This window comes from Chiloscyllium punctatum, chromosome 5, assembly GCF_047496795.1.
Source record: "Chiloscyllium punctatum isolate Juve2018m chromosome 5, sChiPun1.3, whole genome shotgun sequence".
In the NCBI taxonomy this organism is placed as follows: domain Eukaryota; kingdom Metazoa; phylum Chordata; class Chondrichthyes; order Orectolobiformes; family Hemiscylliidae; genus Chiloscyllium; species Chiloscyllium punctatum.
The window spans coordinates 64,678,693-64,695,258 of NC_092743.1; the positions used below are offsets into that span (position 1 = coordinate 64,678,693).

Genomic DNA, 16,566 nt, shown 5'->3' on the forward strand with positions numbered 1-16,566 from the left:
TTTCCAGCAACACATTTTTAAGCTCTTAAACACAGCCAACAATTGATGTAAATAAAGACTATGATAGAACCTTTTCCTGGGCAATGCATAGAATTGCTTTAGAATAGCAAGTGCATAGATAGAATCTACTAAACTCAGGTGTTATCAAGGACAGAAAGGCATTTGCATTCCACTACAAATATATTTTGGCATTATCTGTCAAGATGTTTCAAAACTAATTTTGTTCAATATTTATTGGTTCCAGCTTTCTAATAAGAGGTATATGCTGCAGAAGGAACAATCCACAAATATTTGGATTATAGCAGTGACGGTTTTCTCACATTTATATTCACCTACAATACCAACCATTTTGACTTTGTTAAACAGTATACCAATCAATCAAATAAACATTACAAAAAAGCTTAGATGTCAGTGCTGTCCAATTACTATAGAACAAAGTGCACATAACGCAGTTCACAATCACAGTCAGGAGTTGTTAACAAATTGAAAAACATCTACTCAATGTTACTGATTCATTAAACACAATTATCAAAACATAAATGAGAATCAACATGAATGAGACAAATTAAGGAATTTACAAGTGTAGAAACTATACAGGGATTTCCACTATACCTCTTCACTAAGTGCACAGCAAAATACAAAATTTAAATTATATTCTAATATGAAAAGCAATTTTTTCAAGAATTACTGATAAAATGGTCCTAAACAACAGAAATTAACATCAATTTGTGTATAAGTAATAATTTATAAAATAATTGACAGAATTTAAGTACACCCACAGTAATTGTGAGAGAACTGCATCCGGTCAGTACAGATTTCAGGGAACAACAAAATACTGCAGTAAACTGCACATTTTGCACATCACATCAAAAAATGTCTCCTGGCCTCTTCATAGAATTCTGTAAAATGGAACTGTACAAAGATTTCACATTGTTACTTGCAAAATATACAACCTACAGCAAAATACATCCCACAGTAAATGATGTCTGAAGACATCCTCTCATAGAATTCTCTAAAATTAAACTGTACAAAGTTCTCAGATTGTTACTTGCAAAATATACACCCTACAGTGAAATACATCTCATAGTTTTTTTTTATTCATTTCTCCAACAAACATCAGATTTAAATTAGTCCAATAAACAAATTGTCTATTTCGTGTTCAGATGCATTTATCCAGGCACCATATTAGTTTTCAGGATTGAATTTACCTGAACATAGGGGCAGGCTGACTTGTGAGTGAGATGGGGAATAGATAATAGTTGGAGTATAAAACCAATATGATAAATTGGCTCAGATAACTCCCCATAAATCTGTCATCACAACCCTGAAAACCAGCACCAAATTCCCAACTTCTGCTCCACAACTACTACAACATGATTATTTTAAAACCTTCTTAAACTCTTTTCATCTTGTAATTGTCCAAAATAAACTATTAGCACCTTTAAAATCATATTGCACTTGGAACATAAGACAATATTGATGCTGCTGTTTTTAATTGGCTTTCAGTCATTTGAAGATGGTTAAATATTTGTGGGTTTTTTGTTACTTCAGTTAGAAAATATGAAATAGAACAGATTGAAGCCTTATGCTAAAAAGGCAATTGTTCCACAAAATGACAAGAGGCATTCCAATATGTCTTACATTCAGGGATATGATGGGAGACTGTGATAGTTATTGTTCGATGGTACCGCAGAGTAATGGAAATGCATTTGCCCCAAAAAATATAAACATCAACAGCAACGAGGGTAGCTTATCAGGAATTAATTCTGTTGTAAAATTAGATTTTCCAACTCATCTGCAGAACGAAGTAAAAATGCTGCTGACTCCCGATATCCTGCAACAAGTTGCCGTACTGCATTTATTTCAGTTGGGCTCAGCTGAGCTGGTGGGGTTTTGGAATTGTTAATGTTGGATGACCCAGAGTGTGATGCAAGTGACTTCTTCACACTGAGATCTGCTGGTCCTTTAAATAGAATTGAAACATTACTCTACACATGGATTCATTTCTAAATGAATATCTCTCCACAATTTTAAATCATTCTCATGATTCCTGCTTTGATAATTCCATAAGCAAAAAAATTACTTACATATTTGATATTCCAACTTTCTCTTGGTAGGATTACATAATATATAACAGATCATGTACTGTAAATCTTTAAAAACATCAAAAATGAAATATAATGGCCCAGAAATTCTGATGAGAAGATAAACGTTGCAGCAGTGTAGATGCATGTCAGGACTATGTGGAAATCCTAATGCAGTAGACTAATTGGAAATTGACAGGTAAAGTGAAATTTTCTTGCAGACAATTGCACAATGTCTGAAACCCTCTGGAAGAAGTCCCCAACCCTGAACTAAGAGTTGGAGATTTCAGATGTTTCTGACTCACCTAAGTTTAATAGTTACCCAGAAAAACCTGATCTAACTCTTGGATAACTGTTTAACTCAACTCTGAATTCCCCCTCATTACTTCTCCCAATTATCGATTCTGACCCCTCCCACCCTCTGATCCTCACCTACCTTGCATCCTAACTGCTTCCTTTATCACTACCTTATACTCCTGGCATCCAACCCTCTAACTGTCTCATACCTGCTACCATAACCTACTTAGCTACTTACATTCTTATCTATCTGACATTCTATAAAACTGACACACCTGCCACCCTACCTCCAGACTTACCTTTTATATACCTAGCTTCTCTCAGCTTTTACAGTCCTCAAAGAGAATATGGCATTTACTGCTGAAAAAGGAAGATAGTTTCCATAATGATCCTCTTTATTCCTATTGATAGATTCCCCTCTATTCTACTTCAGAAGAGATCTCCTGGTCAAGAAATTTCAGGACAGAACTGATTTAATGTTGAGTGTATATTTATTTTTCTGATGAGGATGGTAAAATCGACGCCATTATTTATCAGGGAAATTCTTTATCAATATAGGAGATTGTTAGCTGCAGCTGTTTTTGTACAAACCTGACTAAAAACAGTATAATCTTTTAGTATTCGGGTACTGTGCTTGTTGATAACAACTGCAAAGTGTAAGGGATAAATTTTGACCAAGTTACAGCGTTAAAATCAATGGCTTTGAATAGGCGCTTGGGATCCTGGTCTGAACTGAGACAGTATTAATGTGAGACAACTTGTTAAATCCCTTCACTCATTCACTAATTATAATGTCTCCTTTTTCTGTTTAGGTCATCATCCTGTTGTGTAATTTATATTTGTAATTGATATATTGATGTATACTGTGACTTACATATATAAGTATTTAATGGCATTTATTGTAAGTTTGGGTTTGGTAGTTGAAATGGTAACTTGTGAATTTTCTGTGTCTCGAGTTAATAATTAACTTGTAAGTATTTCTGCAGCCATGGTGATTTAAAACTGTCTTTGAGGCCTAGCTTTAGCATAAAAGGGAGATGTACCATGAATGGATTTTAAAATTTATCTTGGATTGTTTGGGGCTTCAGGTTTGCTAGATACTTCTGAACAATGACCACAGCAAAGAAAGGGAGATTTTCTTTGTCTTCACTTTTACTTTGAAACTTGGGCAGTCCTATGATGTCCCATGTTGGTGTATAGACTAGTGCTTCAGAGAATGGATGGATATATAATGAATTAGGTTCCCTTAAGAGTGAAGTTAGTGTTGGCAAAAAATCACGAAGAACCAAAAAACCAAAAAACTTAAAGCTAAGTACATCTAAGATTGCGTGTAATTAAGCTTCAGGGAGAACCTATTTGCAGTACTATGCTAAACAATGAAATCACAACTGATCTATTGAGGTGTTAGATATATGGACTTTGGCATGAATATTGTTAAGGGTGTTTTTGGGTACAGTATTAGAGATGTGATTTTAAGTACTTTGGAAGCATGTTTTATTTCTTTTCAATTTATACAAGTGTCTTGAGATTAATGGGTACATACTTATACTGAATTTACATTTTTTTGTATTTGTATTATGATTAGATAATTGGTTTATTCTATTTTTTCTTCAGTATTTTTGAAAATAAACTTCTGTTTTATTGTCAAAGCAAAATCTGAACCAACGTGGTCTTGTGTTTCAGCAAAAGACAATTTGGAAAAAAACCCAAATAAATCAAACTATGATCTATCCAATCAGGCTCCCATCTGGGATCTGTCTTGTCCAGTTACAACATCAGTTGGGATCAAAACAAAATCTTTATACGATAGAATTTACATGGATATAAATAATGGATGGTTGTGCAAAGACTGTTGTTTCACATTGAAACCATTTGAGATATTATTGATGATGATAATGCATAACTAATGCTACTTACCACTGTTGGTACCATCACTTGGTAAGGAAGATGGATTTTGCTTCCCACCACCCAGGCCTCCATAACTGTGGTAATTATAGCTCGTATTTCCATTGATATACATTAACTCCTGTGAGTAAGAAACTGTTGGGGCTGTATACGTGACCTGAGCAGATTCTCTTGTCCACTGTTTTCCAAGTGCAACTGGCTCTTCCTGCAAAAATACAAAACAATTTCCTTATTGGAGTGCAAAGTTCATATATGAAAATTTTATATGATAACAATAGAAGCAAAAGCAGCCTAAAGCTTTCATTCAAAATTAAAATAGTCCTGTTCTTAGTAAAAGCTCAGGAAGTACATCTTCTTTTGGAACCAAAACAAACTTTCCTAATATGGCTGAACAGAGACCAAAATTTTGCTCTCAGTTATGGAGTGAATGGCTTTCAACATTCATCTTGCTATATACTTGCTGCAAACTTGTTTGCAGTGACATCCAACAATCTGCTTTCTGTTCCAATATTATACCCTCTACAGGGGATCTATGATGTTTGTGGACAGACCATGCAAGAGCAAAGATTTTCAACCAATCCGATTGCAGTATTACCACTGAACCCTGTCATATCCAAAACAGGAAGTAAAAACCCGGGAAATGTGTATTACTTGTAAATGGTGTAAAGAAAGCAAAATAAATATTGTGAATTACAGATTTGATTAAAAGAAAGAGATAAATGTATCAAACATAAAAGAAAACATACAACATTAATTTTCTTATTTAGGAATAATAGTCCATACAAAGAGCTTTTGAATAGTAAATATCACTTCTCGTGTTGTTGAAAACTCACTTGCTCCCAAGTACACCAAAGTTTTGGGCCATGGTAATACTTTGACTGAAGTTCTTAGTTCCTGAACGAGCCATGCTCCAAGGCCAGCAACAGCCACAACAATGATATCTACCCGGCAATGTACAAAATTAGCCAGTTTTGACGTGTTCACAAAAAGCCAGTGATTGCGCTGTGAGCCAACTTGATCAGCATCTCATGAACTCTTTTAAAGATTAATTTCCTCCACCACTGCTTCACAGTAGCAGCAGCAGGCATTATCCAAAAAAATCCATCATAACAACCTGCACTGACAACAACTTTCAACATGGCCCTTCTACTCCACAAAGGCAAGGGAAGGAGACACATATGGTCATCACCCTCAAAGCCACAAATCACATTGACTTGGAATACTCCTTCATGATTGTTGGGTCAAGAATTTAAAACCTCTTTCCTAGCACCATTGAGTATCCCAAGACATAGACTTTTTCACATTATCAGCTAGTGGTCAGTGATAAACCTGATTTGGAAAGCTTGGTGAGGGATGTGGCCAGTTCTGGAGCATAAGGATTCAATGCAACAGTCAAAAGGCTTTCAGGGCCAACAGTCTGTCCATCATCCAGTGCCTTCAGCTGCTGTGTGATATCATGTGGAGTAAGTTGAACTGGGTGAAGATTGACATCTTTGTCCTAATGAGGATGCTGAGATGGAAAATCCACTTGGCACATTACTTTAAGTTCAGCTTTGTCTTTTGCAATGTTACATTGGTTTCCCTCATCATTGAGAATGAATGTATTTATAGAGTCATAGAGTTATACAGCATAGAAACAGACCCTTCGGTTCAACTTGTCTATAATGAACAGATATCCTAAATAAATCTAGTCTCATTTGCCAGCATTTGGTTCTTATCGCTCTAAACTCTTCCTATTTATATACCCATCCAGATGCCTTTTAAACATTGTAATTGTACCAGCCTCCACCACTTCCTCTGGCAACTCATTCCATACACACACCACCCTCTGCATGAAAAAGTGGCCATTTAGATCCCTTCTAAATTTTTCCCCTCTCACCTTAAACTTATGCCCTCTAGTTTGGGACTCCCTCAGCCCCAGTAAAATAACTTGTCAATTTACCCTATACATGTCCTTAATAATTTTAGAAACCTTTCTAAGATCACCCATCAGCCTCCAATGCTCCAGGGAAAATAGTCCCAGCCTACTCAGCCTCTCCATGTAGCTCGAACCTTCCAACCCTGGCAACACCCTTGTAAATTTTTTCTGAACCCTTTTGAGTTTCACAACATCTCTTCAATAGTAGGGAAACCAGCATTGCACACAATATTCCAATGCTGGCCTAACCAATGTCCTATACAACCACAAAATGACTTCCCCACTCCTATACTCAATGCACTAACTAATAAAGGCAAGCATACCAAACACATTCTTTACTGTCCTATCTTCCTGTGATCCCAGTTTCAAGGAATGATGAATTTGTACTCCAAGGTCACTCTGTTCAGCAACACTCCCCAGAACCTTACCATTAAGTGTAGAAGTCATGGAATCTTTTTCAGAATCAGCATAATGGTAGTGGTAGAATGTGGGGATATGCCAGGCTGTTTGCTTACAGATTGTGGTTGAATGTAATTCCGCTATTGTTAATGGTCCATAGTGCTTTATGGGTACTAGATCTGTTTAAACATCTCTCATTTCTCTTCTTAGGCTGTCCTCAAGATCAAGGATACCTTTCTTCCACTCTTGTGTGGTTAAAGGTGACTAAACAGTCTAAAGCTACATCCACAAAGCCATCCACAGCCATCCTGCTGAACCAGGAGTTTGGGAATCTTTGGTTTTCACATGCCCCTTTCACTCTTTGTGCCCGGCCTCAATCCGGGCCTGTCAGGGAAGCTCAAGATGGTTGGTACTTCATAAATGCTTGTTCTTCTGTTTGACTGTTCTTGACTTGGATTTTCACAGGTCAGGTGGGAATATTGCACTTTTTCAGGGAATTTTAAAAAGACTTCCTTGAAGAATGCTCTCACCCTTCACGGTAACTACTTATCAAGACAAAGTTCAGAGTATGTTTTGGAAGTCAGGCATGCAGACAGTATGGCCTGCCTAAGGCAACTGATTGACAGTAATCATTGGTTCAGTACTGGGGATGATGGCCTGACAGAGGACACTGATATTGAAATACATATCCAGGATTTCAGGATTTTATCACTAGCAAAATTTCTCAAGAGGTTTAATGCGTTTGCTGTACATTGTTCATGTCTCCGATCGAAACAAGAGGAATGAAAGCATTGTTGTCCTTCAGACCATGAGTTTGGTAATAGGTTGATGACACTTTCATCAAACACTCTATTCCTCAGACAAAGGCTGCAATGACACATTGGAGGCAACATTGAATTTCATCCTCAATGTTTGTCCTCACTGACAGGAATCTCACAGGTTTTGGGAGTTGATCCACATAGTCCAGTGGTTTGACACTTGCGTGGTGAGACCAAAATGTCCATCATTTCATGCACTATCCCTGTATCGTTGAAGTTTTTAATTTGTCAAACCTATGAATATTAATCTTTCATTAACTCAATGACTCCAGAGTTTTCTAAGTCAGGGAATTCCAATAATTTATGACTCTATAATGGAAAAAAATTCCTCCTCTGCTCAGTCCTAAATGGCCTTACTGTGAGATTCTGTCTACTGATTGTAAGATTCCCCTGCCTCAGAAATTTTTACTGCCATATTCAAATCCTCTTGTTATAAATACCATTTGCCTTGATTACTTGATGACCTGTGTGTTAGCTTTCAATGACTCATAAATAAGGAGACCCAAGGCTTCTTTGATGCTCAACACTTCTCAGACTCTCACCATTTAAAAAATATCTATTTGTTTCTTCAACTAATCTCCAAGTACTCCACATTGTATTCCATCTGAATTACACACTTCGCTTCTTCAATTTCCCTTGAAGCACCTTTGCAATCTCCTCATGAAGCACCTTTGCAACCGACTTCCACTTGGATTTCCACAAGGATGCCCGAAGGCATCGTACATTGGTGAGATCAAGTAGAGGGTATGATAATGGATGAATGGACTCTGCACAACAATCAATAGACAGGAGTGTTCCCTCCCTGTCGGAGAACACACACACACACACACACACACTCCTACAGACTCATTCACTCACGCAGATCCTCTCTCATACACAAGCTCTCTCTCATACGCTCACACATATACACCCACACATGCAACCTCTCAGACTTATACCCCTTTACACTCTCACTCACACACACACACACACACACACAAGTCTGCAGGGTGAATTTGGACTTGCAGAATTACATTGCATTTTGCTCAAAAACTGCATGAATCCATGTAAGATTCTGTAAATCCGTTTTTTTAGAAATAGAATCAGTCTGAACGTTGGGGCACAGACAACCTCATACAGGGTACCTCCCACCTCCGATGTATTATCTGGGGTGACATGGCACCTATTGTTCACTTGAGAATGTAATTTTTTAAAAAGTTCTGGGATTTACATATGAAAGAAGTGAAACTAACATGGTCATTTTGAAAGATGAGAGACTTAACAAACAATCCAGGTCTTTTTCAATGTATAATTCAGTTGCATCACACTGTAAACCTTTGCTATAAACTCTGTGTCTTATGATCTTATATTCCACAACCACCTGATGAAGCAGCAGCGCTCCAAAAGCTGTTGGACTATAACCTGGTGATGTGTGATTTTTAACCATTTCCCTCGACAATCATCGGCATTATCATCAATGAATTCCTACCATCAACACTCTGGGGCTTACCATTAACCAGAAACGGAATTGGATTAATGATTATAAATACTGTAACTACAAGAGCAGGTCAGAATCTGTGTATTTGGTGGTAAGCAATTCATCTTCTCATTCCTCTAATCTTGTCCATTATCTACATGTAACAAATCATGAGTGTGATGGGCTGTTCTCTATCTTCTCTGGATGAGTGTTGCTCCAACAATACTTAAGATCTACATTATTTAGGACAAAACAACCTTCTTGAGAAGCAACTGAACAAAACACCTATCACTAGAGAATAAGGACTAGGGAACCTAATGGTGCTAAAGGCCCATCAAATTCCTGGGCATGATGGACTGCACCCAGGGATTTTGAAACAAGTGACTGCAGAGGGATGTACTGGTAGTAGTCTTGTAGCCTCAGAGAAACTTCAAAGGATTGGGAAACTGCCATTGTAATACTCTTATTCAAAAAGGGAAGGAAACAAACAACAGGTAACTAAGCCACTTAGCTAAATACTTGTCAATGGGAAAATATTGGAGTCTATTAAGAATTAAAGTATGTAATAGCACAACATTTAGAAATACATTACACAGATTCAGTATGGCTTCATGAAAAGGAAATCATACCTGACACATTTATAGAATTATTTTAGGAGGTAACAGGCAATAGTGATAAAGGAGAATAATTTACAATTATTTACAATATGTTGTTTATAGACTATATTTTTGTGCCATCTACAAACTTGACAAGAGTTCATTTACTTCCTGTATCTAAGTCAGTAATATATCATAAACATTTATGACCCCAGCAATGGATCCCTCTAGCACTCCACTTGTTTCAGATTGCCATCTTGAAAATGCCTCCCAGTTTCATCCTAACTTTCTGTCTTTTATTAATTAACTACACCTCTGTCAAATTAACATACTGCCGCCAACACCCACCGACTCTTCTGAATTAGCCTAATATGCTATATCTTATAAAGCATCTTTTGGAAATCCAAAAATATTAAATCCACTGCTTCCCTTTTACAAAAATTCAATAGTTTTGTCAGGCATGATTGCCCTTTCATGAAGCCATGCCAAAACTGAATGATCATATTATATATTTCTAAATATTCTTTATAAAGAATGTAATAACAGATGTATAAAGGAAGCCAAGTGGTGAGAATAAATCAAAGAGTCAATAGAGAGATCTAGACAGACAGTTGGAATATTGTATGGGGAAATATGAGATTATACACTTTAGCAAGAATAATAGAGGAGCTAAATATTATTTAAATAAAGAAAGACTGCAGAAATCTACAGGACAGAGGGGTTTGTGAGTCCTTATCCATGAATTACAAAAAAGCTTATATTCAAGTTCATACTGTATTAGGGAAGGCAAATGTAATGTTGATCTTTATTACAAATGCAATGGAGTATAAAAATAGAGGAAATTTTACTAAAACGATATCAATCAGACCACAGCTGGAATACTCTGAACAATTTTAGCCCTCTGTCTAAAGACAGACATACCGGCATTGGAGGCAGGCAGAAAAGGGTCCTTTTTTTCATCCCAGGTATGGAGGGGTTTTCTTATGAGATGAGCTGAGTAGCTGGGCCCGTACTTTTTGGAATTTAGAAGATTGAAATATTTAAGATTTTTAGGGGGCTTGATATGGGCAATGCTGAGAGGTTGTTTCCTCTAGTGGGAGGGTAGGACCAGAGATCATAATCTCAGTAAGGGATTACTCAATGAGACAGAGATGAAAAGAGGTTTCTCTTTTCTGAGGATAATGGATGGGTGGAATTCTTTACCATGAAGAGCTGTCAAAGCTGTGTCATTAAGGATATTTAGAGCTGAGGCATATTTGTAATGGTAAGAGAATCAAGGATTACGGGAAAGAAACAGAAAAGTGGAGTTGAGGATTATGAGATCTGCCATGACCTCATTGAATGGGGGATAGACCTGATAGGTTGAAAGACTCACTTGTGCTGCTATGTCTTGATGCAGCTATGTGCTGAATCTGCTGACCTTGTAGTTCTAGCTGGTAGAGGCCAAAACTTTTGGAAGGTGCTATTGAAAGAGCCTAGTCTACTGCATTGCATCTTGTACAACTTGGTGTCACTGTGCGTTGGCAGTGGAAGGAGTGAGTGAAATTAGCAGATGAGCTGCAGATCAAGCAAGTTACCTTGTCCTGGAAAATGTGTTTTGATCAGATCAGTTTCCCAGAAAAAAAGAAAGTCTTTGATATTCAGAGTAAATAACATTTTGAAATTGAGCCACGTAGGAAGTGAAAATGTTTAAATTAGCTACAAATGAACCCTAAGTAGAAGAGAACATTTTGTATCATGCCTCAAAATGCTTTAGCAACAGCATTTGTATTATAGTAATCCAAAGTGTTGTTCAAAGTCTACAGTTGAGATTCACAAAACCTGCCTACATTTGGTTGCTGCCATGACAACTATCCAGAGGGGAAAGCCAGGTCAGCCACTAGTTTACATTTTTGAGACATAACTGCTTTGGCTGAGACCTAATAGACATATAAGATTTCTCTTTTGAAAAATATAAATTAGACATATATGAGCATATTCATCGATTCCAGGTAAAATGGTTTAGAATTACTGTACATTGGAAAACTGATTTCAAAATATTTACCATGGTCAATTAATTAAAATTATATGTAGAAGTTTTTTCCTCAAGCATGAGATGCTATGGTTGCTTATGGGTAAGGAATGCAAATTCAAAAGTAGACTATTCCCAGGAAATCTTTTGTAAGCCGAAAATGGCATAATGTTAAGGTGCATGATTTACACGGGAAATATGTTGCCATTTTTCATAAAAGCGAAAATCCTCTTCGGATTCGCGAAAACAGGCACTAATGTAGGTCTTTCGTAAAGTGGTTTTAAAGCAAACGTTTGAAAAGTGGGGGATGCCTAGAAGGGGAACAGCAGTAAAAGGTGGTTAAGTGGTAACTTTAACCCTCGCCTGTCAGTGGAAACCAAGATGCCAGGCAATTTTTAAAAATGTCACACATGGAACTTGCCCACCTTCTCTTGATAAGGTCCACCACAGAAGGTTGGATAGCACAATTCAGCACACAGAATATGAAACAGCATACTGGCATGGATTAAGGATTTGGCTAACAGACTTAAAATAGATAATAGGAATAGGCTGTTATTTTCCAAGAAGAACCAGGAGAAACTGTTTAACAGCAGGGTCTTTATTAACGAGATGTATTCTCTATTAAGGAGTTGTTTCCTACCCAAATTACATCATCATTATGTCATGTGACTGGACTCTTAAAGTGGCAGTCCACCATACTTACACAAATATACAAAATCCATTCCCTTTTACATCAGAGGGTCCTGTAATGAAAACATTCACAATATTTACAATCAAGTATACAACAGTCAACAGGTAAGATGTTGTGGAGGTCATCGATTCCTGTGTCTGTTTATTTTTCCTGTTGACATTAACCTCTGGTGGTTTAGGTGCAATGGGAACACACTCTATCATTGTCTTTTCCTGAATATTCAGACATTTACATAATGCCTTGGCATTATCCATTAAGATACCGCCTCCCTCAGATGTTCCAGTTATTGTTCTGTCCTCAGGTATGTATTCAGATTCACTTGACATTTTTGGAAAATGCAATATTTTCTTGCCATTTTATTATTGTTTAATGGGAAGGACTGAGTGCCACAATGTAACATGAAGATTTTAGAGCTACTTCCCATTAAAACAAATATTCCTGCAACTGTGTGTTTCTTTGAGTCTGTGTCTTTAGCTCAAGATATTTCCCTCCATGTAGGGTTATTCACTACTCAGTGTTCCTTCAGTGGAGCATGTGGCAAGTGCCTTCTGCACTCTTCACCATTTTCCTGGGATGAATTATTTTTACTGATTGTAACTACTTTGTTGCAGCAATGGCAAATTTTGATTTCATTTCTTTTTCTCATTGAAGCAGTGAGGAGCACAGCTTTTTGAAACTTAGAATGAATTAATCCATTTGATCACAAAGCAGATATTATCTTTGTCACCAGCTTGCTTCTAAGTTCCAAGAAGGACCAGAAAGCCAAAGTGTTTAACAGCAGGAGCTTCATTGAGGTGATGATCATTCAACAGGAAGCAAAGTTTGGTCAAGTTATTTTCTGCCAAAATGGCTGATGACATAATGATTAGATCATGTGACTGGACTCTTAAATTGACAGTCCACCAAACATATACAAATACACAACAAAGAGTCATTCTTACACTGGCAGATATAAGCACTTATGACCTTTTGCTGCTGTTCTCCTTATTCCAAGGCAAATCTGAAGGTCAGTTTTCCATTGTGCAGGAAGGAACATCAAATACAGTAAATTAAAAAAACGTTCCTCGCAGTTTCACTTGGAAGATGCATGATGGGTAAGGAGGAAGTGGTATGTTAGATACAATATCTCCTGCTTATGCAGGATGTTGTTAGAAATGGTGCAAGTGTCAGGCTTTATTGAAGAGTTGATCGGAGTGTTGCGAACAGAATGTTTTCCTTGGAATACAAAAAGCAGTAGAGATGAAAATGATTAATTATTGGTGGATTAGTGTTGGAGTTGGCATAAACTATGGGGAATGACCTGTTGAATATGGTTGCTGGCAGAGTGGTGGTGAGGACAAGGGAGGACAAGCCTATTGTAATTCTGAGAAAGAAAGAGGAATGGGTAAGGGCAGAAGTGTGAGAAATTTGATGAAATAGTTGAGGGTTCTGTCAAGCTCAGTTGAGAAGAAATCTTATGCAATACTGGCATCGGTCATGATCAGAATAGATGTGATTAAGACAGAGAAAAATGGAGAAAGGAGGTGAATCTTTTCTGTTCCCTTTCTCAACAACACGCTGAAACTATTCCTGGTGTGTATCAATTTAATGGCCAAGTCGTTTTCAATGTCCATTCATGAGTTAATGGTGACATGATCACAAACCCAGAAAGAAGAATTTAGGACAAGTGCTTTGGGCCTCAATGTAAACTATAGACTGAAGCAATTAGCACCAGTTGCGATTGCATAATGTGAGACTTGCAAGCATTCTACGATATCTCACCCAACACACTCTTGATATTTTCCTTCTGAGAATAAATTTACATCATCATTTCAAAATGATTCTAGTCATCCAAATTTGAGTAATATAAATCACTCTTCCTGCAGCTTTTCTTTCTCTTTACAAATTCTATAAACATCTGATTGGGTTTCTTGTAGTCCTAAATTTTAATTGATACACTTTAAGCACAAGCTTGTAAGCACCCATTATTTCCTCCTAGACAGCTTTGTACTCTGCAAATTGTTCTTCTGGCAAACTGGTGTACACAATCATCGTTGTCTCTTAGAAAATACACTGTAACAGATTCTGCTGCATATGGAAAGGGATTGCACAATATCTGGAGTCATGAATTGTGCAATCTTCAACAAGATCCTCATTTCTGAGCTTAAGATAGTTTAAGATCATTGACGAGCAGCTAAAGATGATTGGGCCTAGGACATCTGCAAAGGAACAAGAGTAAGCCCCTTGGTCATCAAGAAACTATCTGCTTCTGCCATAAAAATACCAAAAGAATTTACATTTACAGCCTTTTGAGGAAGGGAATTCGAAAGACTTGTAACCTTTCCTTTCCACATCTCTGTTGTAAATGGATGTTTCCTTATTTTTAAACTATGACCCTTCATTTTAGATTCACCCACAAGAGGAAACACCCTTTCAACATCCATCCAGTCGAGTCACCTCAGGATCACATGTTTCAATTAAGTTACCTCTGAATCATCTAAACTCCAGAGGATATAAGCCTAGCCTAGCTAGCTTTTCATCATGGGGCAATCCATTCATTCCAGATAATAGTCTAGTAAACCATCTCTGAACTGCGTCCAATTCATTAACGTCATTCTTTAAGCACATTGACCAGCTCGATACATGGTACTCTGGATGCAGTCTCACCTGTGACACTTGCCTGAGAAATGGCTGCAGTGACATCCTGAGACTGAGGTGCATGATTTTCAGCAACCATAACTATTTGTACTCAATATTACTTCAACTCGGGAAAAGGTTCCCCCTCCTGACTCCCACTGACTCCAATTTTACTACAGCTCCTTGATGCTATGCTTGGTTAACTGTTGACTTGATGTCAATGACTCTAATGTCACCTCTGAAGTTCAGCTCATCCACGTTTGGACCAAGGCTGTAATGAGTTTCAGAGCTGAGCTCAAGAGGTCCAAAGTTATTGTTGAGGTCTCCCAGGGAACCTCCCTCCTCACTGTATTTGTGTGCCATCACATCTGCTGCCTTTGTTCTGCTGGTGGTTAAGGACATACCAATGATGATGGCTGGGATATTGTCACTAAGATAAAAATGACTATGTCAGGCTATGGATTGACTTGTTCGTAGAACAGCTCACCATATTTTGGTAGGATTGGAACCTGCGTCTCCAAGGCATTAGCCTGACAGCCTAAAATACTGATCCACATGGTATCAAGAAACAGCTGAAGGCACCGGAAACTGAAAAGGTTTTGGGTCCTGACAAAAATTCCAGCAATAGTACTCAAGACTATGACTCCTAAACTAGCACTGTCTCTAGTCAAGCTGTTCAGGTACAGCTACAGCACGAGCATCTAACCAGCAATGTGAAACATTGTCCACATATGTCCTGTCTTCAAAGAGCAGAAAAAAATTTAACCATCCAATGGTCACTTCATCAGTCTACTCTCGATCATCATCAGAGTGATGGAAGGGGTTGAAGATAATTCTGTTTAACTGCCACTTGCTTAGCAATGAACCATTCACTAGTGCTCAGTTTGTGTTCCAATCACTCAGCTCCTGACCTCATCACAAACCTTAATCAAAATATTGACAATACAGCAGAACTCAATAGGTGAGGCAAGAGGGACCATCTAGACAGCATTTAACCAAGTTAGGCAACAAGCAGCTCTCGCAAAACTGGAGCCAATGAGAATAGGGAAACTTAAGAATCAAAGAACTTAGAGCAGGAGTAGGCAATTCAGTCCCTCAAGCTTGCTCCTCCATTTAATATGATCATGATTGATCTCATCTCGACCTCAACTTCACTATTTTGCCCATAAACCTTAAACTATCATTAGTTAAAAATCTATCTCCTCCTTAAATTTACTCAATATCTTGGCATCCACAGTACTCTGAGGTAATGAATTCCACAAACTCATGATACTTGGAGTGAAGCAATTTCTCTAGGGGGTGGCATGGTGGGTCAGTGGTTAGCACTGTTGCCTCACAGCATCAGAGTTCCAGGTTTGATTCCAGTCTCGGGCGACTGTCTGTGTGGAGTTTGCACATTCTCCCCGTGTCTGCGTGGGTTTCCTCCTGGTGGTCCGGTTTCCTCCCACAGTCCAAACATGTGCATGCCAGGTGAATTGGTCACGCTAAATTGTCCATAGTGTTAGGTCTATTAGTCGGAGGGAGTTGGGTTACTCTTCGGATGGTTGGTCTGGACTTGTTGGGCTGAAGGGCATGTTTTCATACTGTAGGGAATCAAATCCTTGTTTCTGTTTTAAATCTGCTACCCCTTAGGCCAAAACTGTGACCTCTTGACCTTGATTGTCCCACAAGAGGAAACAGCCCATGTTCACTTTGTCAATTTAGCATTCATATACCTCAATGAGATCTCCTCATTCTTCTGAACTCTAGAGAGTATAGGTCTAAACTGCTCAACA

At 37.9% G+C, this 16,566-nt stretch overlaps 1 protein-coding gene across 5 annotated transcripts in view; it reads right to left on the reverse strand.

Annotated features, from left to right (window-relative positions):
* Nucleotides 1-290: 290 nt before the first annotated feature.
* The window catches only part of LOC140477127 (nucleolar protein 4-like), a 343,324-nt gene continuing 327,048 nt past the window's right edge, over nucleotides 291-16,566 (reverse strand). For all 5 annotated transcript variants that reach the window (XM_072570460.1, XM_072570458.1, XM_072570459.1 and 2 more), the window contains 2 exons: nucleotides 4,299-4,491; nucleotides 291-1,963 (listed from right to left, as the gene is read on the reverse strand). In XM_072570460.1, the coding sequence (XP_072426561.1) occupies nucleotides 1,761-1,963; nucleotides 4,299-4,491 (396 nt within the window). In that variant the 3' untranslated portion in view covers nucleotides 291-1,760. The remainder of the gene's footprint in view (nucleotides 1,964-4,298; nucleotides 4,492-16,566) is intronic.